This window comes from Salmo salar, chromosome ssa04 (assembly GCF_905237065.1).
Source record: "Salmo salar chromosome ssa04, Ssal_v3.1, whole genome shotgun sequence".
In the NCBI taxonomy this organism is placed as follows: domain Eukaryota; kingdom Metazoa; phylum Chordata; class Actinopteri; order Salmoniformes; family Salmonidae; genus Salmo; species Salmo salar.
In genome coordinates, this window is record NC_059445.1 from 11,989,781 (window position 1) to 12,012,476 (window position 22,696).

The 22,696-nt window shown below is 46.5% G+C and overlaps 1 protein-coding gene and 1 pseudogene across 3 annotated transcripts; both read right to left on the reverse strand.

Annotated features, from left to right (window-relative positions):
• Positions 1 to 97: 97 nt before the first annotated feature.
• LOC106610344 (caspase-6) lies at positions 98 to 6,260 on the reverse strand. 3 transcript variants are annotated; one of them, XM_014209658.2, is made up of 8 exons: positions 6,011 to 6,260; positions 5,459 to 5,497; positions 4,659 to 4,701; positions 4,269 to 4,418; positions 4,063 to 4,139; positions 3,765 to 3,940; positions 3,328 to 3,478; positions 98 to 3,001 (listed from the first exon to the last, which is right to left on the reverse strand). In XM_014209658.2, exons 1-8 carry the CDS (start codon positions 6,039 to 6,041, stop codon positions 2,763 to 2,765), a joined length of 906 nt encoding a protein of 301 aa, XP_014065133.1. In that variant the 5' UTR covers positions 6,042 to 6,260; the 3' UTR covers positions 98 to 2,762. The 3 variants fall into 3 exon arrangements, with proteins under 3 accessions (XP_014065133.1, XP_014065132.1, XP_045572444.1); XM_014209657.2 differs by having other exon boundaries at positions 4,269 to 4,421; positions 6,011 to 6,259; XM_045716488.1 differs by having other exon boundaries at positions 4,269 to 4,421; positions 5,430 to 5,497; positions 6,011 to 6,073.
• A 3,548-nt stretch (positions 6,261 to 9,808) lies between these two features.
• On the reverse strand, positions 9,809 to 17,175 carry LOC123742418 (uncharacterized; annotated as a pseudogene).
• Positions 17,176 to 22,696: the final 5,521 nt, after the last annotated feature.

A 22,696-nucleotide genomic window follows, 5' to 3' on the forward strand; every position in this document is an offset into this window, starting at 1 on the left:
TTTCTATAGAAGAGCAAAGTTCTGAATAGTGATGACGTGTATATAATGAGATGATCCATTCTGAATGTTTACAAAGATTAAGAGAACTGAGACATTACAATTTCGATATTTTATTGCACCTCAATTCAGACTTTTGTTTCAATCGTCAAAACCACAAACACATTTCAACAGTTTCACAACTTTCATTTTATAAATGAGAGATTCTAATTCTATAGGAGCCCTCCGCACCTCTCCAAATGCTAGTAGCACAAACCCAATCTCCCAAAAGGTCAGAGATAAATTTCCCTGGTGGACCACATAACAAGAAAAGTACATTACTCTTACTAAGCAATGGTTCCTTATATTCACCCATGGAGACTAAAATGGTCCTCATTTTCTTATACACTTCAGAAATAGAAACATGAATTGGTGTCCAGCACTCAGGTTCACATACAAATGAGTAATACCTCGTGCATTGTCATTGCTTTAGTAAATATCTCCACGTGACTAACAATGATTTATTTTTTTGAAACATGAGATGGTCGGTTGATTGGAACCCTGAGTTGTCTTATCTGAGCTATATAATGCACACTTGTGCATCTTTTCTGGCTGAAGAATATGGCTGTAGTCATGTGGTGTACAAAAATGCTATTTTAAAAAGATTGGTACTGATAAAGTTGTTGAATATTGGGGCGGCAGGTATCCTAGAAGTTAGAGATGCGAGCCAGCAACCAGAAGCTTTCGAATCCCGGCCCAGATGGGGGGGAATGTGTAATTGACCAATAAAGTGATCTTATCTTGTGATGAAAACAGTTGTCAAATCCCCTCAAAAAAGAATGGTAAAAAGCTGTTTTTTTAAATAGTTAATTAAAAGGCCATTGATTTGGATTACCAAACAAAGGCACTACCATAGTGGCGGTAAACAATGTATATGACTTTGGTTTTCCTGAGTCAGTAGTAGTACCGTAGATCATGTGACCAAACTTGCAGCGTTTACTTAACGTCTATTGAAACACTAGACACTTGACTCCGAGGTACTTTCCACATTGGAGTTGTTTGTTCACGTTTTAGCCTGCCGCTTTCAAAACATGGAAAACTACATTTGAGTTGTAAAGGCTAAGCACATCCAAGTACAAACAGAAATAACACAAATTCCCTTTTTGACAGAACAAGCGGGGAGGCAACATATTATGAGGCACATCATTGTCTGTCTTTTCATCTTGTCGACGACAGAGGACCAGATGGGGCAGTGGGTAAGGGGTTCGGTCCCTGCCTTCGAGGTTGTGGGTTCAATCCATACATCTTGTGCTTGATTGACAGTTTCTGTAACTGTGGATGTCTAACATACAAAGAGAAGCACTTCAAGTGTGAAGGATTTGGGGTTAAATCTCAGCCCTGCAACCAAGATGTTGTGGGTTCAAATCTCTACTCTTGTGATTTAGTGTATGTTTCCCCAATGTTGATGTCAATCATATGAATGTGTTTTGAAGTGTGAAGCAATCGGTGGCACAGATGTGGATGGAGGACTGATGAGGGTTAATACCTGGGGTTCACATCCCTGTAACCAGCAGTGGTTATGGAGAAAATCCCTGAAACAAGTAGATGCCTGTATTTCAAAAGAGATACTAAGTGTTGATTTTTTTCCCCCAGGGATTTCCCCATAACCAGTTCAGGAACTAACACTTATCTTGGTCATTTTGACATTTGCATAAATGTGCAGTAGACGATAACTGAACCCAAATCCTCTTGGCTGTAAGGCAGGGATTTAACCCCAGAGCCACAGCCTCCTACATATCTCTTCATATGTTTGACATATACAGTTTTGGAAACGTAGATGCACTAAGGTGAGGTTTGAACCGTAATCAACATGTGCAACACTGCCAAAGGTATCACATGGCTCTGGGACTGAGGGAGCGATTCATTAGTAGGGCAAAAGTATTGATGTGGTATGAATCCACATCCTCTTGGTTGCAAGGAAGGCATTCAACCTCAGAGCCACCCATTCTTTAACCCAATCGGCACGTTTCTTCCTATGTCGGACAACGACAGTTGCAGAAACTTGCACAAGAGATAAGGATCAAAGCCACACCTTTTGGATGCAAGGTAGGGATTTAACCCCAGTGCCACTGCCTCCTTCAAACAATGTGCACATTTCTTAGTATATTTGACACAGATAGTTGATGTAAACAAATCAAGCCCAGGGAACCACTACTCAATGCTAAGAATTAGCAGTATTCTCTCGAGAAAGGCCTAAAGGGACTGGTGATGCAAAATCCTTTACTGGCTGAGAATCCCCTCTTAACAAATAGCTATCCACAAACAGACTGAGAATAAAGTCATTTGAAATGTTAATGCTCAATTACCATTCTCATGTCACTCTTTTACCTGCCCTGCAGGTACATTCCATGACCTCAGTCAACACCAACAGGGAGAGCCTGAAGCCGAGCAGCCAAGCAGGTTTCACCAGTATAGTACATGCTTTGTTTTAGGTCAGGTTTGCCACCACAGAATGTGTGTTAAAATAACACAGCATCAACAATCGTCAGCAAATGACATGATCTCCGTTTAGTATCATAGGAAAGAAGATTAGAATAAAGGGAATATGCACAGCTTGATTTTGTGCATTTCATGGTCCTCAAGACAAACATCGAAATAATGTAGACAAATGTTTAACAAAAGTAACCACCAGATATAGTCAAGGACCACCTTTCTCCCAAGAAACATTCAAAACAACTACAGCAGGATTCAGGAATGACGTAGCAGCTGTCCGGTGGATGGAAACCTTACTGCTTCTTGGGTCGGAAGTAGAGCTTCCTGGTGAGCATGGAAGCGAAGCAGGGGACCTGTTTCTTCCCGATGGCGGTCCTGTCGTTACAATTCCCGACACTCCTCATGGACACCTTCCTGTTGACCAGGGTCAGGAGCTCCGTGAACTCCAGGGAATCCCCGAACTTCCGCATGGCCCCACACAGGTCCTGGATGTACCAGGAGCCGTTGATCGTCTCGCGGTGGGAATAGTAGCCTGCACGGGGAGACCGGGAACGAGTATGGCAGTTAGATCTGTATTCCATTAATCCAAGTGAGAAGCAAAGGATAATCAAGTCATCAAACACCATTACTCTAACACAGGGAAACAGTTATTTAGGATATTGTCTAAACAGCATAACTGTATACAAGTCACAGTAAGAAGGAGTTGGCTACAAAATAGTAACTGTGAGTGTTGATAAGGAATTAAAATAATGAATTAGTCTTTATTCTCCATGTATCACTGATCTATGCCTCGATCCTCATTTACGACCACTAGGTGTTTTCTGTAATGGACTACCAGCTGTGCCATGTCTTCCTCACCTTCAGCCACAGAGTAACACATGATGAAGTCAGCGCCAGCAGGGAGGGTGTAGACCACCCCAGCGTCCACCACCACCTCGTTGGTTTTCACTTCGCTGTCCACCACGTCCATGGGGGTCACTGGAACGTCATGCTTGTCCCCACGGCACGCCTGTCGGTGTCAATCAAATCATAAACCGAAAACAGTCAAAACGTCAATATGATGGTGGTGTTATATAGAAAAATATAGATATTTAGCAGTAAATGTTTGTGGTTATGTGGATCAAATGTTTACAAATAGAATTACAAATAATAGTATTGTGTCTGAGGAACATGTGGCTTCACCGGCCCCCAAACATCAGATATGGTCTATAGGTCTATGAGTCAACAGTACTGAATGTCAAAGGTTTCAGCTAAAATGGATCTAGTCAAAGGCATCTCATCATCTGACTGCTTACCTGTAGTATGAAGATCTTGGGCTTGCCCACCAGGCTCTTACACTTGTCTCCTTTGAACAGGGCAGTGATGTCCTGGATAGCGATCTTGTCGTCGTAAGCATAGACGTGGTCGTTCTCTCCGTGGCTCAGAAAGACGCACACGAAGCAGTCTGCATCAGCATGGTTGGCCTCAGCCGCTATAGAGTATCAGACATGAATCATGTATTATTCTGAAGTATAATACTGACTGTGACTGATACAGTATCTGTGTTAAGCGGATTATTTGAGGTGGTATCGAATGACTTGAAGTGCTGCTTACCCTGACTGATTTTATCCAGAACTTCCTCCACCTTCAGATTATCAAAGGCCTGCACTTCAAAGTTCAAGTCCTCAAATCTGAATCAGAAAAATCAAGTGTCAAACATGGTTAGGCATTACATTTTAAACAATTACATCAGCACTACAGTTGACTGAACCGGTCTATAGGGAGTTATGATGCACGGTCACATCTGATGCTATGTCTACCTTTTGACCAGGTTGTAGCGGTCAGCATTGGTCCCGTTGCGGGGGAGCATCCTCAGATGCCAGAAGAAGTGCTCCTGGTTGAAGATGAGAGCCAGGCCTCGCCGCTTGTGGTCCATCTTATACTCCTCCGCAGGGTCCATAGAGAAAGAACTGCTGAAAGAAAAACACATGCTCCCCTGTAAATACCAATACCTTGTTATCTCATAATGGGTGTTGCTGAACGAGAGACATTTGTTAAGAGAAAGTGTAGCTTTCTTATCTGTTACCACAAGAAATTAGAAACTATCTGTTCACTTCAACTGTCAACATACTTGAACGTATTTCAACCACATGTTCATTACATTCAAGTCATTTATAACAATGTAATGACTAATTATTACTAATAGTTACCTGCAGAAATACCCATCTGTCTCTGTAAGGTTCTCACTAGGACCTGATAAAGAGAAAGGAACATACAATCTGAACAGGTATGACAATCTTGCATGTATTTTTCTTTTATGACTTCTCAAAGCCCTTTAACTAATGTGGTTTTACAGCTTTCTGATATGTCAACACTTGGCAGGTTCGATGCAAATTGTCTCCAAAGCTTTTGGGATCAGATTTATTTTGGGGGGGGGGGGGTCTATTGTTAAGCTCTACAACCAGGTTTATGAATTAGTAGCCTAGGCTACAACTCCAGGGTCAAGCAGCCATTGCTCAATAAGCACGCAGTCCTGGTGGTTTTCAATAGGCTGGTTACAGGTGTTAAGACCAGTAGTAAAAAGTGACAACGCTATCTTACATGCTCTTTACTTGTGCTGCTGTTGCAGGTGTGGGGTGAAGCAGGATTTGGACAATTCTTCGAATTGAGGTCAGGGAAAAATGGGAAAAGTCTACTGTTCCATTTCCTCATGTTTCTTGTGTTAAGGGTTATTATTGAGAGCACAAGAGGAGGGTATAACTGCGTTTGATTCAGGTGACTGCTCTGTGCAAACGCCAAACGGAGAAATAAGTACAGGTTTGTGTTAATCATTACATAATTAGCGTGTACTTTGAGTCTCGTAAAAGGACATTTCATGAGAAAAGGTAGTTTCGTTATAACAGAACCTCAAACAGTCTTTCTGTTTTGGTTTTAAATGTACATTGCATCAGTCTCTACAAGCATTGAGCACCTAGACCTACCTAACCTGATATCGCCCGTACATACTCACCTGTCCTCTGTGATGTTTTGCTGTCTTTTTCCAAGCTTCCTGTGAATTGGAAGAGACGAAAATCCCACATGAGATAATACAGTAAGATTTCACAGACCTGTGAAACAAGTCTGTACACTGATACCATTGACTTAACACCTGATATAAAATCTGGGCTGTGCTTATCTGTTAGTAACCTAGTCCCCAGGCTATTGCATAGTGTCTCGGGACGCGATTCATCTGACAGTGAACAACAACCATGGCTACTGTAACAACAGTACAAAGAGACACATAATGCGGTACATACACCTTATAAACGTATTAGAACAGTTGAAGATAAGCGAGGTAAATGGAGGGGAAATTGTGAAATCCATGACATCATTCAGCAAGTGATTTATTATTCTTTTGTTTACTTTCCTTTCCCAGGGAGGGTCCGAAATGTCTTCTGAGAGTTCTTCTTTCATATTTGTCTTATATGATTTCCGTGACCACAACATTACATTCAACTTCAAGACTACTAATACCACTACATACTTTTGTATTGTATAACTTCAAAATATGATTTTTTCTTACCTTTAGTGTCTTTAATCCCTGGACACGACATGGTTGCTGAATACTCTCCTTTCAATGTGTACACCCAAGTGTAAAAAATATCGGCGTTACAAACACTGATAGAGAATGACACTTCCCGCCCCTTTAAGCTGATTGGCGGATCTACTCAAAAACTGGATACAATTGGCAACTGGGCATGGCAGTCAAGCGATGCTCGTTACAACTTCCGTATAATGCCACATTGTAGCCACTGAGAACCGTATAACAGAGTCAAATATATACGAAACAGAAATATAAACTCAACATGCAGCAATTTAAACGATTTTGCTGAGTTACAGTACATATAAGCAAATCAGTGAATTAAAATAAATAAATTAGGCCCTGATCTATGGATTTTATATGACTGGGCAGGGGCATTGAGACTGGGCAGAGCCATTGAGACTGACTTTTTCTCCACAAAAGGGCTTTATTATAGACAGAAATATTCCTCTTGTCCGGGTGGCTGGTCTCAGACGATCCCGCCAAATTCTCTAAAACGACGTTGGAGGTGATTTATGGTATCGACTTATATTTTTGTTCAGTATAATATAAAACATGTTTCAGGGTGTGAAATTATGCAGAGGGATACTGTAAAAACAAAATACATGTTTAAGTATGCCTGTGAATGAGGCAAGCTCAACAAACGTCAAATGTCAGCTACATGTGCACTGCAGGAGTCTCTGGCTGTCAATATAGGGTTTACACCTCATGCACATGACAGCATTAAACAGCGGGGTTGCAGTATTGTCACACTGAAAACACAAGCAGATCATGTTATACAGACACACAGAAAATGAATAGCAATTGAATGTTATTTGTCATGTATACAGTTTACAGCAGGTATTAAAGGTGCAGTGAAATGCTTGTGTGCTGGTGTAACAGTATAGCTTCCGTCCCTCTCCCCGTCCTGGGCTCGAACCAGGGACCCTCTGCACACATCAACAACAGCCACCCTCGAAGCATCATTACCCATCGCTCCACAAAAGCTGCGGCCCTTGTAGAGCAAGGGGAACAACTACTTTCAGAGCGAGTGAAGTCTCCCATTGAAACGCTATTAGCGCGCACCCCGCTATCCATTTCACATCGGTTACACTCACCCCCTTTTCCGCAGGAACCAGTGATCCGGGTCACGGCACCAATGTAACAGTATAGCTTCCGTCCCTCTCCTCGCCCCTTCCTGGGCTTGAACCAGGGACCCTCTGCATACAATGACAACAGCCACCTGCGAAGCATCGTTACCCATCGCTCCACAAAAGCCGCAGTCCTTGCAGAGCAACTACTTCAAGGTCTCAGAGCGAGTGACGTCACCGATTGAAACGCTATTAGTGCGCACCCTGTTAATAACTAGCTAGCCATTTCACGGTTACACTGGCTCCCTCGACATTGCAGTTCTATAATCAATCATAAATTATTTTTTTTTACCTTTACTAGGCAAGTCAGTTAAGAACAAATTCTTATTTTCAATGACGGCCTAGGAACAGTGGGTTAACTGCCTTGTTCAGGTGCAGAACGACAGACTTTTACCTTGTCAGCTCAACGCGCTAACCACTAGATTACCTGCTGCCCCGCCCCGCCCCAGCATCAATATCAACAATAAGAGTCAAATAAAAAAATGACAAGTAATAGAAGAGGTAATACACATAGTAATATGGATGAGTTGTATGATCTTCCCCACCAGCAAGATTGTTATCCTGGTTAAACCAGACTGAATGCTGAACTCACCAGTGAAGTGAAATAATTGACAATGGTGAGTGCAGCGTTCAGTGTGATTTAACAAGGCTACAAGATTGTGGACACATTATTGAATTAACTGTGAGGAATGCTTGACACTGGGAGCATGTCAATACATGAATCAGGGTTGTGTTCATTAGGCACCACACAGAAGAAAACAGACAAGCTACCTGGAGTTCTCCAATAAGATACACTCCTTTTTGTATTCCGTTGTAAAACGTTTTCTGTTGCATGCCCTAATGAACACAATCCAGGTGTCAGGTGTGCGTACTGGTAGCGGAGTCAGGTGCAGGAGAGCAGAGAGTTGTGAACAGGCGCACACTTTATTGAGGCAGGAGAAACCAACGCGCAAAACGCAAAACGCGCAAAACAGTCACAATAAATGTATGTTTAACAATAAACATCTTCGTGAACAACACGGTATAAGCAAACCAGTCTGGCGCGTCAACAATTAACACGTAACACAAACAATTTCACACAAAGACATGAGGGGGAACAGAGGAATAAATACATGCAGTGTGATTAGGGAATGAAAACCAGGTGTGCAGGGAACAAGACAAAACAAATGGATCAATGAAAAATGGAGCGGCGATGGCTAGAAAGCAGGTGACGTCGACCGCCGAACGCCGCCCGAACAAGGAGAGGTGCCGACTTCGGCGGAAGTCATGACACCAGGTGCCATTTTACCTTGGAAACTCTAGGCAAGTCCCAACATCTTCTGTAATCTCCTACAGAAATCTCTCTCCAGGCATTCCTGGAACTCATCGTCACAGTCATCTTTGTCACAGTTACAAGTGGCATAGCAACAGTTGTGCTGGTTACAGAACTTGGTCAAGGATGGGTTGTCGATGTCAACTTGTAGAGTAGACAAAGGAGATGGCCATTAGATCAATGCTCACAAATATTCAATGCAATATGTAATATGACAGGTGTAATCAAATCAAATCAAATTTTATTTCTCACATGCACCGAAAACAACAGGTGTTGTTAACTTACAAGCCCTTAACCAACAATGCAGTCTTAAGAAAATAGAGTTAAGAAAATATTTACTAAAGTAAAAAGAAAAAAAGAAGTAACACAATAAATAACAATAATGAGGCTATATACAAGGGTACTGAATCAATGTGTAGGGGTAAAGTGACTATGCATAGATAATAAACAGTGAGTACCAGCAGTGTAAAAACAAAGGGGGGGGGGGGTGTCAATGCAAATAGTCTGGGTGGCCATTTGATTAATTGTTCAGCAGTTTTATGGCTTAGGGGTAGAAGCTGTTAAGGAGAATTTTGGACCTAGACTTGGCGTACCGGTACTGCTTGCCGTGCGGTAGCAGAGAGAACAGTTTATTACTTGGGTGACTGGAGTCTTTGACAATTTTTAGGGCCTTCCTCTAACACCGCCTAGTACAGTATATAGTTCCTGGATGGCAGGAAGCTTGGCCCCAGTGATGTACTGGGCTGTACACACTACTCTCTGTAGCGCCTTATGGTCGGATGCCAAGCAGTTGCCATACCAGGCGGTGATGCAACCAGTCAGGATGCTCTCGATGGTGCAGCTGTAAAACTTTTTGAGGATCTGGGGACCCATGCCAACTCTTTTCAGTCTCCTGAGAGGGAAAAGGCGTTGTCGTGCCCTCTTCACAACTTTCTTGGTGTGTTTGGACCATGATAGTTTGTTGGTGATGTGGACACCAAGTAACTTGAAACTCTCGATCAGCTCCACTACAGCCCAGTCAATTTGAATGGGGGTGTGTTCGGCCCTCCTTTTCCTGTAGTCTATGATCATCTCCTTTGTCTTGCTCACATTGAGGGAGAAGTTGTGGTCCTGGCACCACACTGCCAGGTCTCTGACTTCCTCCCTATAGGCTGTCTCATCGTTGTCTGTGATCAGGCCTACCACCGTTGTGTCGTCAGCAAACTCAATGATGTTGTTGGATTCGTGCCTGGCCATGCAGTCATGGGTGAACAAGGAGTACAGGAGGGGACTAAGAACGCACCCCTGAGGGGCCCCCGTGTTGAGGATCAGCGAGGCAGATGTGTCGTTGCCTACCCTTACCACCTGGGGGCGGCCCATCAGGCAGTCCAGGATCCAGTTGAAGAGGGAGGTGTTTAGTCCCAGGGTCCCCAGATAACGTTCCAATAAAGAGTAGTCTTCATTCCCTCTTCAAGTAGCCTTCAAGTTGTAGACCTCACCAGACACCCCATCAGGGGGAGTTGTATGATCTTCCCCACCAGCAAGATTGTTAGACTGGTTAAACCAGACTGAATGCTGAACTCACCAGTGAAGTGAAATAATTGACAATGGTGAGCGCAGAATTCAGTATGATTTAACCAGGCTACAAGATGGTGGACACATTATTGAATTAACTGTGACGAATGCTTGAGTCAAGTCCTGCTCTGTGTTCAACACTGGGAGCATGTCAATACATGAATCAGGGTGGTGTTCATTAGGCATCACATGGAAGAAAACAGACTGAAACAGGCAGGAACAACAATAAGAAACACTCATTGTCGTGTTCTGTTGTAAAACGTTTTCTGTTGCATGCCCTAATAAACACAACCCAGGTGCCATCTTACCTTGGACACTCTGGGCCAGTCCCAACATCTTCTGTCATCTCCTACAGATGGTCTCCAGGCATTCCTGGAACTCATCGTCACAGTCGTGTTTATCACAGTTACAGGTGTCATAGAAACGGTGGTGCTGGTTACAGCACTTGGTCAAGGACGGGATGCCGATGTCAAACTGTAGAGTAGACAAAAGAGTTGGCCATTAGTTCAATGCTCACAAATATTCATTGCAATATATAATATGACAGGTCTTACAACATTCCTATAAATAGTAGTCTTCATTCTCTACGTTCTTGACCTCATCTGAATCTGGTAATGAATGGTGTGGCTGTTGAACAAGTAGAGGACACTAAATTACTTGGTGTTTGTCAAGACTTCCACCGAAGTCGGTTCCTCTCCTTGTTTGGGCGGCGTTCGGCAGTCGATGTCACCGGTCTTCTAGCCATCGCCGATCCACCTTTCATTTTCCATTTGTTTTGTCTTCTTTTCCCACACACCTGGTTTACATTCCCTCATTACTTGTCGTGTATTTAACCCTCTGTTCCCCCATGTCTGTGTGTGAAATTGTTTATTGTCAGGTTGGCACGCTTCCGGCTGGTGTGCGCCGGGTTTTGTTTTGTATCCGTGCTTTGTGGCAGCCGATACCCTTGTACTTGGTTGTGTGTACTTTGTGCTGCCTCCCTTGTTCTTTGGGCATTTGTTTTTGTGACGCGGTTGCGTTCTGGAGAAATATTGCCTCAGTAAAGTGCTTTGTCCACTCATCTCTGCTCTCCTGCGCCTGACATCCATGCACTAGCTACACCCACTGCTTGACAGAATTTCACACCAGAATATGGAGTCAGCAGGAGCAGGTGCCCCTGGTATAGGGGTCGAGGAGCGCGTCCTGGAGCACGCGGCGATGCTCCACCATCTCGGCGCCGCCATGGACCGCGTCGTCCAAACAGCGCCTCCACCAGCACAACAGGGGCCTCCACTACTTGCTCCCCCTGCACCCGGTTCCAGTGGGATTCGCCTCGCCCTCCCCGGGGAGTACGATGGGACGGCTGCCCGCTGCCAGGGTTTCCTGCTGCAGTTGGAGCTATACCTGGCGACCGTCCACCCGGCTCCTTCGGGCTGTGAGAGGGTGTCCGCCCTCGTCTCATGCCTCTCGGGGAAAGCCCTGGAGTGGGCCAACGCCGTGTGGGTGGAAGGAGATGCGGTGCTGGACCACTTCGAGGAGTACACCCGTCGTTTCCGGGCAGTCTTTGACCACCCGCCCGAGGTGGGTGAACGTCTCTTCCACCTGCGGCAGGGGACGAGGAGCGCCCAGGAGTTCGCTCTGGACATTCGGACCCTGGCCGCCGGAGCGGGATGGAACGACAGGGCCCTGATCGACCACTATCGCTGCAGTTTGCGCGAGGACGTCCGTCGGGAGTTGGCCTGCAGGGACACCACCCTCACCTTTGACCAGCTGGTGGACCTGTCCATTCGGCTGGATAGCCTGCTGGCTACCCGTGGACGTCCAGAGCGGGGTCTGTTGTTTCCATCCCCCAGCACCACTGCTCCAATGCCCATTGAGCTGGGAGGTGCTGCGCTCAGGGAGACCGGAGGAGGTTCCGTCACGTGCACCATCTGTGGCCGCAGAGGTCACACTGCCGGTCGGTGCCGGGTTGGTTCCTCTGGGGGTCGAGGCAGCAGGCAGGGCACTCTGGCGTCACCGCAGGTGAGCCGGCACCATTCTCACCCAGAGCCCTCTGTTGCACACATGTTTTTGTATGTTACGTTTCCTGAGTTTTCCCCGCCATAAGGCGCTCGTCAATTCAGGCGCAGCTGGGAATTTTATAGACAGATCATTCGCCCATAGTTTAGGGATCCCCATTGTTCCAGTGGCAATGCCCTTCCCAGTTCACGCCTTAGACAGTCGACCATTAGGGTCAGGGTTGATTAGGGAGGCCACCGCCCCTCTGGGCATGGTGACGCAGGGGGGTCACAAGGAGAGAATCAGTCTCTTCCTCATTGACTCTCCTGCGTTTCCCGTGGTGCTAGGTCTACCCTGGTTAGCTTGTCATGACCCCACTGTTTCATGGCAATGGAGGGCTCTCACGGGGTGGTCGCGAGAGTGCTCGGGGAGGTGTTTAGGGGTTTCCGTTGGTGCTACTACGGTGGAAAGTCCAGACCAGGTCTCCACCGTGCGCATTCCCCCCGAATATTCCGACTTGGCTCTCGCCTTCTCCAAAAAGAGGGCGACTCAATTACCACCTCATCGCCGGGGGGATTGTGCAATAAATCTCCTGGTAGACGCCACACTTCCCAGGAGTCACGTGTATCCCCTGTCACAGGCGGAGATGGCGGCTATGGAAACATATGTCTCCGAATCCCTGGGTCAGGGGTACATTCGGTCCTCTACTTCACCCACCTCCTCAAGTTTCTTTTTTGTGAAGAAGAAGGAGGGAGGCCTGCACCCGTGTATTGACTATCGAGGCCTAAACCAGATCACTGTGAGGTAGAGTTACCCGCTACATCTTATAGCCACTGCGATTGAGTCAATGCACGGGGCGCGCTTCTTTACCAAACTAGATCTCAGGAGCGCTTACAACCTGGTGTGTATCCAGGAGGAAGACGAGTGGAAGACGGCGTTTAGTACTACCTCAGGGCATTATGAGTACCTCGTCATGCCGTACGGGTTGATGAGTGCTCCATCAGTCTTCCAAGCCTTTGTAGACGAGATTTTCAGGGACCTGCACGAGCAGGGTGTAGTGGTGTATAATGATGACATTCTGATATACTCGGCTACACGCGACGAACATGTGTCCCTGGTGCGCAGGGTGCTTGGCCGACTGTTGGAGCATGACCTGTACGTCAAGGCTGAGAAATGCCTGTTCTTCCAACAGTCCGTCTCCTTCCTAGGGTAACGCATCTCCACCCCTGAGTGACCGCATTTCAGCCGTGCGTAATTGGCCGACTCCCACCACGGTAAAGGAGGTGCAGCGGTTTCTAGGGTTTGCCCATTACTACCGGAGGTTTGTCTGGGGTTTTGGTCAGGTAGCGGCTCCCATTACCTCACTGCTGAAGGGGGGACCGGTACGTTTGCAGTGGTCGGCTGAGGCGGACAAGGCTTTTGGTCACCTGAGGGCTCCATTTACCTCGGCTTCCGTGCTGGCCCATCCGGATCCCTCTTTGGCATTCATAGTGGAGGTGGACGCGTCCGAGGCTGGGATAGGAGCCGTGCTCTCTCAGCGCTCGGGTATGCCATCGAAGCTCCGCCCCTGTGCCTTCTTCTTGAGGAAGCTCGCCCGGCGGAGTGAAACTATGACGTGGGGGACCGGGAGCTGTTGGCTGTTGTCAAGGCTTTGAAGGCGTGGAGACATTGGCTTGAGGGGGCTAAACACCCTTTTCTCATCTGGACTGACCACTGCAATCTGGAGTACATCCGGGCAGCAAGGAGACTGAACCCTCGCCAGGCAAGGTGGGCCATGTTTTTCACCCGTTTTGTTTTCACCCTTTCTTACAGACCAGGTTCCCAGAATATGAAGGCAGACGCATTGCCCCAGCTGTATGACACAGAGGAGCGGCCCATGGATCCCACCCCCATACTCCCGTCCTCCTGCCTGGTGGCGCCGGTAGTGTGGGAGCTGGATGCGGACATTGAGCAGGTGCTACGTGCAGAGCCCACTCCCCTCCAGTGCCCCGCTGGGCGTCTGTACGTTCCGTCTGCTGTCCGTGACCGGCTGATCTATTGGGCCCACATGTCACCCTCCTCTGATCATCCAGGCATTGGTCGGATGGTGCGCTGTCTGAGTGGGAAGTACTGGTGGCCCACTTTGGCTAAGGATGTGAGGGTTTATGTTTCCTCCTGCTCGGTGTGCACCCAGTGTAAGGCTCCTAGGCACCTGCCCAGAGGTAAGCTACACCCCTTACCCGTTCCACAACGGCCTTGGTCGCACCTGTCGGTGGATTTCCTTACCGATCTTCCTCCCTCACAGGGTAACACCATGATCCTGGTCGTTGTGGACCGTTTATCTAAGTCCTGCCGTCTCCTCCCTCTGCCCGGTCTCCCTACGGCCCTACAGACTGTGGAGGCCTTGTTTACGCACGTCTTCCTACACTACGGGGTGCCTGAGGATATAGTGTCTGATCGGGGTCCCCACTTCACTTCGAGGGTCTGGAGGGCGTTCATGGAACATCTGGGGGTCTCGATCAGCCTTACCTCGGGTTTTCACCCCAAGAGTAACGGGCAGGTGGAGAGAGTGAACCAGGATGTGGGTAGGTTTCTGAGGTCTTATTGCCAGGACTGGCCGGGGGAGTGGGCGGCGTTCGTGCCCTGGGCAGAGATGGCCCAGAACTTGCTCCGCCACTCCTCCACTAACCTCTCCATATTCCAGAGTGTACTGGGGTACCAGCCGGTTCTGGCGCCTTGGCATCAGAGTCAGATCGATGCTCCTGTGGTGGACGACTGGTTCAGGCGCACGGAGGAGATATGGGACGCCGCTCATGTTCACCTTCAGCGGGTCGTGCTGCGCCAGAAAGCCAGCGCAGACCGTCACCGCAGTGAGGCCCCAGTGTTCGCACCGGGGGACCGGGTCTGGCTCTCGACCCGAAACCTGCCCCTCCACCTGCCCTGCCAGAAGCTGGGGCCGCAGTTTGTGGGGCCATTTAAAGTCCTGAGGAGACTGAATGAGGTTAGTTACAGGTTACAGCTCCCCCCGATTACCGTATTAACCCCTTGTTCCATGTGTCTCTCCTCAGGCCGGTGGTGGCTGGCCCGCTCCAGGAGTCTGAGGTGCGGGAGGTTCCTCCGCCCCCTCTGGACATCGAGGGGGCCTCGGCATATTCCGTTCACTCCATACTGGATTCGAGGTGTCGGGCGAGGGGCCTTTAGTACCTTGTGGAGTGGGAGGGGTACGGTCCGGAGGAGAGATGCTGGGTTCCGGTGGAGGACGTGTTGGACCCTTCAATGCTGCGGGAGTTCCACCGTCTCCGTCCGGATCGCCCTGCACCTCGCCCTCCGGGTCGTCCCCGAGGCCGGTGTCGGCGTGCTGCTGGAGCCGCACGTCAAAGGGGGTACTGTCACGACTTCCGCCGAAGTCGGTTCCTCTCCTTGTTTGGGCGGCGTTCGGCGGTCGACATCACCGGTCTTCTAGCCATCGCCGATCCACCTTTCATTTTCCATTTGTTTTGTCTTCTTTTCCCACACACCCTCTGTTCCCCCCATGTCTGTGTGTGAAATTGTTTATTGTCAGGTTGGCACGCTTCCGGCTGGTGTGCGCCGGGTTTTGTTTTGTATCCGTGCTTTGTGGCAGCCGGTACTTTGTACTTGGTTGTGTGTACTTTGTGCTGCCTCACTTGTTCTTTGGGCATTTGTTTTTGTGACACGGTTGCGTTCTGTAGAAATATTGCCTCAGTAAAGTGCTTTGTCCACTCATCTCTGCTCTCCTGCGCCTGACTCCCATGCACCAGCTACACCCACAGCTTGACAGTGTTACCTTAAATTGTAAACTGTCATGGTCAAAACATATAGATTCAATGGTTGTAAAGATGGGGAGAGGTCTGTCCGTAATAAAGAGATGCTCTGCTTTTTTGACACCACATTCCACAAAGCAAATCCTGCAGGCTCTAGTTTTATCTTATCTTGATTATTGTCCAGTCATATGGTCAAGTGCTGCAAAGAAAGACCTAGTTAAGCTGCAGCTGGCCCAGAACAGAGCAGCACGTCTTGCTCTTCATTGTAATCAGAGGGCTAATATTAATACTATGCATGCCAGTTTCTCTTGGCTAAGAATTGAGGAAAGACTGACTGCGTCTCTTCTTATTTTTTAGAAGAAACATTATTGTGTTGGAAATTCCAAATTGTTTGCATAATCAACTTACACACAGCACTGACACACACACACTTACCCCACCAGACATGCCACCAGGGGTCTTTTCACAGTCCCCAGGTCCAAAACAAATTCAAGAAAACGTACAATATTATACACAGCCATGAGTGCATGGAACTCCCTTCCATCTTATATAGTGCAAGTGAACAGAAAACCTGGTTTAAAAAAACATAATAAAGTAACACCTCACGGCACAACACCTCTCCCCCATGTAACCTACTTGTTGTGTGTATGTACTAACATGTATGTGTAACTGATAGATGCATACACACACACACACACACACACACACACACACACACACACACACACACACACACACACACACACACACACACACACACACAGCCTGAGGGAGAGACTTTACCATCACTGCATTCATAGTGACACATTCCATCATGTCCTCCAAGTAAGTCCAGAGCCACGTTGAGTTATTTTTTAATGTTATAGATGTATTGATGTATGTGTCAATGTTATGGATTCCATTGCGAATGGTTTTTAAAGTCATTCGCCAGTCCGGTGTTTCTGGTTCAGGTTTCTTACTACATGAATATACACAGCTCAGAAATCCACAGGAAAACAGTAAGCCCACGAGAAAAAACGAGATGCAACTATGAACGTGCACGAAGACTGTCCGTCCACCTGATGCAAGTGCTAGAAAATAGTTGCAATTGGTCGGCATGTGAATCCCAAAAGTTAAATTATCCTAACATGTAAACCGCTGTGATATATATTTTCAACAACCAAAAACAATGCATTTTCAACTGTTCGAAGTTGGTGTACCAAACCGATAGTAAAAGACGCTAAAACTACATATAAGAACAAGAAGCATAGAAATAGTGCACATAGAATATAGGCTACCGCTTCTTAGACTTGCCTTCAACGAGAATTACAGATATAGAACACATTTCTATGTGACTTTGATGTGGTTGCCCAAAAAGTTACGGGAGTACATTCCATATGTAAATTAAGTCACTTCCCTCAGTCCTTCTGCCACCATTATCTTTCATCCCTAATTCTTTGCTTGTTCACGCCCAATAACGCCCATCTCTGATTCATTTTTAGGTTATAATGGTGGCAGGACCCCCTTATGTTACACAAAAAGAAATGCATTGTATGTTCAGGTTTCAGCCCCTGTAGGTCCCCTTGCCACCATCCTCCTTTCTATGTCGTTCTGACATTGGAATGTCAGCTGTTGTATAGGTACTCATGGCCTTGGCTATTCCTGCTTGTTCGGTCTGCTTAATGTACACTTTGGCATGTTACCCTTTTCAGAATAGCAATGGCACTAGGTTTCATGTTCTATTCCTATGGCCAATGTACTTATGTCCTATCTACTTCAGCATAGCAACTATACCTATTTATATTACATTATCTCCCACAGTATCAGTGATTAGTGGTGGCGGAGTTGTCTGGTACGCGGTACCAGAACCTCAATTTTGGGGTTGAACTGCGTACCAGCTCCTATATAAAACAAGTAGAATATCGCCGGCCCAGATTCACACAGTGAGACAAAAAAAGGTTGATCAAAGCGGAATGAAAGGTAGGCATTTCTCGATTCTGCTATGTTCAAGTTTATTTGCCACTAGTCTGTGATTCTATGCGTGACAGTAGGCTAGCAGTGTTCGAGATTGTGCGGATTGAAAATGCATCAGCGTGAATGGCATGATGTGTTGTTCCAAATTGCCAAATTAGGGGTTGTAAGGTCATAAAAAGTCATGGAAATGTTTGTTAACATAGTTCATGAAGGCACACTTAAATATTATCAATCACTTAAAAATCGATATATCAGCCATCATTGGAATGACCCTTCAGTGCATGTCTATGTGTGCAGCGTATGTGCCAGTGGACCGTTGCCCGAGAAGAGAGAGCGCGACATTTTCAGCAGCGGATATAAAATAATAATTAGATAGCAATTCAAAACATAACTTGTAGCCGTTATCTCGCTAGTTAAGTATAGCTAACTATCATTCATGTTGTTTTTGCCTTTCCAAATGCACTGCAATTAACTTGCTGTGTGAATTGAGGCTATTCTGAGGGCAAAAATGTTTTTTACACTCAATGTATAGACATGTCTAATTAGATAGCTTTCTGAAGTTACCTTATCCATATTGTCCGGAGCTGGATGCTGGAGTGAGGAGCCGTGCTGTACTTCGCTCCGCGGGTAATATTACATTTATTACATTACAACGGAACGATTTGATTAGTGTAATGTTTACTTGTAATGTTAGCTAGCTACATAGTTGTCTTTGCATCAAAGATAGAGGTGTAGCTTTGAGAAACTAACAAAGTTAGCTAGCCAGCTGTACTCGTTCGCAGCGACGCCGTTTTACAAACAAAGCCAACACCACAGCCACTGCTAGCTAGCCAGCTTTACCAACTAGCAGTACAGTAGAAACTAAATACATCACAACGGAACGATTTGATTAGTGTAATGTTAGCTAGCTACATAGTTGTCTTTGTATCATAGATAAAGGTGTCGTACAAAGTAGTTATCGAGGTTAGCTAGCCAGCTACATTTTCAAACAAAGTCAACAACGCAGCCACTGCTAGCTAGCCAACTCTACCAGCGAGCAGTACTGTATCATTTTAGTCAACAAGATTTTTGCAACGTAAACTTAACTTTCTGAACATTCGAGATGTGTAGTCCACTTGTGTAGCTAGCAGGACTGACTTTGTGTTAGCTAGCCAACGTTTAATCACTTCTGCGTTATGAAAGGTACCAGACACGGACACGAATGATCCATTGGTAGTTTGTTGTAACCAAGAATTGGTGCTAACCGTGTGTTATTGGATGCTAGCATGCTAGTTAGCTACGGCGTCATAGGACACGGTGCACTGGAAGAAGCTGGAAGAATACTGTACCAAGTTATCTAGCTGAATAAACTAAGTTTGAGCCTATTCCTGGTAACATTGAACCACTGTAGTTTACATCAATTATAATTTCTAAAGTGGAAGTTGGAAAGTTATATTTGAGTGTTCATTCCAATCTCCTTTGCATTAGCGTAGCCTCTCCTGTAGCCTGTCAACCATGTGTCTGCCTATCCCTGTTCTCTCCTCTCTGCACAGGCCTAACAAACGCTTCACACCGCGTGGCCGCTGCCACTGTAACCTGGTGGTCCCAGTGCAGCACGACCCACGTGGAGTTCCGGGTCTCCGGCAGCCTCTGGAACTGCTGGTCTGCAGCCAACAAGGCAGAGTTCATCTCAGCCTATGCTACCCTCCAGTCCCTCGACTTCTTGGCGCTGACGGAAACATGGATTACCACAGAAAACACTGCTACTCCTACTGCTCTCTCCTCGTCTGACCACGTGTTCTCGCATACCCGAGAGCATCTGGTCAGCGGGGTGGTGGCACTGGAATCCTCATCTCTCCCAAGTGGACATTCTCTCTTCCTCCCCTGACCCATCTGTCTATCTCCTCATTTGAATTCCATGCTGTCACAGTCACTAGCCCATTCAAGCTTAACATCCTTATCATTTATCGCCCTCCCGGTTCCCTTGGAGAGTTCATCAATGAGCTTGACAAGTTCCTTTCCTGAGGATGGCTCACCCCTCACAGTTCTGGGTGACTTTAACCTCCCTACGTCTACCTTTGACTCATTTCTCTCTGCCTCCTTCTTTCCACTCCTCTTTTGACCTCACCCTCTCACCGTCCCCCTCTACTCACAAGGCAGGCAATACGCTTGACCCAGGGGCGGAAATCCCGGGGGGGACGGGGGGGACACGACCCCCCCATCCTGGGAAAAATATGATTTGTCCCCCCCAATATATCACTGAAACATAACTATGTAATTTAAATAATATTAATAATACGCAATGAAAGCAATTGTGCTGATTATAGACACTTAATAGCGCGTTTTTAAGTTTCAAAAGATTGCGACCCCCCCACCCTTTTCCTCACAATGGTTTGATCCACTGGCAAGGTAACAGAGGGGTCGTGTCTACTGTCTGAAAGGCACTCAATGAACGTAACTGACATAAAGTTAATCCAGTCAATCGCGCACACACACTAGCTGAATATGCAGAGCTAGCGTGCAAATATTAACTATTAAGCTAGCTAGTACCTATTCCATTTATGTGGCCTCGTCAAAGATGGAATCTTTGCTATCATCAATTTATTCCGAGATCAACATGCAGATGATGTAAGTTAGTGCTTCAAAGTCCCTGTGATAAGGTTAGCGATAAACTGAAGTCCAAACTGAACAGAACTACACTCTTCTTCTACCATTGTCTTAAATATATTTAATGGTCTCGTTGCAAAAGCTAAATTGTCGCAAGGGAACTTTTATTTATTTATTTTATTTAACCCGGGTAGCAAAGATTATAGCAAACACCACTGAAACGGAATTGGTGCTCGCTTGCTTTGCAAATTCAGCTATTGTTGGAAGCCAGCCAATATGAAACAAACTATTAAAATTACAAAAGGTTGCAGCATATGTTGTGTAAATGGTGAACTCATACAGCTGTCAACTCTTGTCATTTTAATCCGTTTCACATTTGCTAGCTACCTTTTAGATCGAAGCCCAAATAGAATGATAAAAGATAAGATGATAGAAGCCTATCTCCTACTGTAAATAACCTACACACTGTGTGTGTGTGTGTGTAGCCAGCCAGCCAGGTAGAAAAATGGCAGAAAAATAAAAGACGGACATCAGAGTATTTTTCAGTACACCAAAACGCAAAGTAAGAACCCTAGTAGCCTAATATCTCAAAGACTAGTTGATAAAATGTTCATAAGAAAGAAATGAAATTCTAATGGAAATGTTTCACAATGATGTCATTAGGCAGAGCAGGCAACAGATGGCACACAGACAGCAGAGTTGGGGACAGATATGCAGGGACAGACTGGCAGAGACGGAGTCTCAGGTAAGTTTGTTGAGTCTTTGTTTGGCAACATTATGAAAGGTTCTCAATTTTTTTTACTTGTAAAATAGGAACATAATTGGAAAATGCCATGGATACCCCCACTCTCAACTTAAACTGGTGACTGAACTAAGATTTGTTAAAGGCAATGGTATTGCTGTTGTGAGTAGTTGTGTAGTTTTGGGTACCGGTAGTTAGGAGTACGGCAAACACCTTATTTCTTTGGTTCCTCAATATACATTTACCATATTACAATGTAGGCTATGTGTTACAGCACTACTTTTGGTGTCCCCCTCAGGAATTGCTCTTGAGAAAATTTCATGTAATTGTCCCCCCCAAAGTTGATATCAGATTTTCGCCCCTGGCTTGACCTCATCTTTACTAGATGCTGTTCTTCTACTAATCTCACTGCAACTCCCATCCAAGTCTCCGACCACTACCTTGTATCCTTTTCCCTCTCGCTCTCCTCCAACACTACTCACTCTGCCCCTACTCAGATGGTATTGCAACCTTTGCTCTCTCTCTCCTGCTACTCTCTCCTCTTCCATCCTATCATCTCTTCCCTCTGCTCAAACCTTCTCCAACCAATCTCCTGATTCTGCCTCCTCAACCCTCCTCTCCTCCCTTTCTGCATCCTTTGACTCTCTATGTCCCCTATCCTCCCGGCCGGCTTGGTCCTCCCCTCCTGCTCTGTGGCTTCACGACTCATTGCGAGCTCACAGAACAGGGCTCCGGGCAGCCGAGCGGAAATGGAGGAAAACTAGCCTCCCTGCGGACCTGGCATCTTTTCACTCCCTCCTCTCTACATTGTCTTCCTCTGTTTCTGCTGCTAAAGCCACTTTCTACCACTCTAAATTCCAAGCATCTGCCTCTAACCATAGGAAGCTCTTTGCCACCTTCTCCTCCCTCCTGAATCCTCCTCCCCCTCCCCCCTCCTCCCTCTCTGCGGATGACTTCGTCAACCATTTTGAAAAGAAGGTTGACGACATTCGATCCTCGTTTGTTAAGTCAAACGACACTACTGGTCCTGCTCATGTTGCCCTACCCTATGCTTTGACCTCTTTCTCCCCTCTCTCTCCAGATGAAATCTTGCGACTTGTGATGGCCGGCCGCCCAACAACCTGCCCGCTTGACCCTATCCCCTCCTCTCTTCTCCAGACCATTTCCGGAGACCTTCTCCCCTACCTCACCTCGCTCATCAACTCATCCTTGACCGCCGGCTACGTCCCTTCCGTCTTCAAGAGAGCGAGAGTTGCACCCCTTCTCAAAAAACCTACACTCGATCCCTCCAATGTCAACAACTACAGACCAGTATCCCTTCTTTCTTTTCTCTCCAAAACTCTTGAGCGTGCCGTCCTTGGCCAGCTCTCTTGCTATCTCTCTCAGAATGACCTTCTTGATCCAAATCAGTCAGGTTTCAAGACTGGCCATTCAACTGAGAGCGCTCTTCTCTGTGTCACGGAGGCTCTCCGCACTGCTAAAGCTAACTCTCTCTCCTCTGCTCTCATCCTTCTAGACCTATCTGCTGCCTTTGATACTGTGAACCATCAGATCCTCCTCTCCACCCTCTCCAAGTTGGGCATCTCCGGCGCGGCTCACTCTTGGATTGCGTCCTGCCTGACAGGTCGCTCCTACCAGGTGGCGTGGCGAGAA

Bases quoted from the DNA above. Each gene is read 5' to 3' on its own strand.
- LOC106610344 (XM_014209657.2), bottom strand. From the start codon at position 6,041: ATGTCGTGTCCAGGGATTAAAGACACTAAAG. The intron at 5,498-6,010 runs GTAAGAAAAAAT...TCCAATTCACAG, and splicing joins AGGGATTAAAGACACTAAAG to GAAGCTTGGAAAAAGACAGC. The intron at 3,941-4,062 runs GTAAGCAGCACT...GATACTCTATAG, and splicing joins TCTGGATAAAATCAGTCAGG to CGGCTGAGGCCAACCATGCT.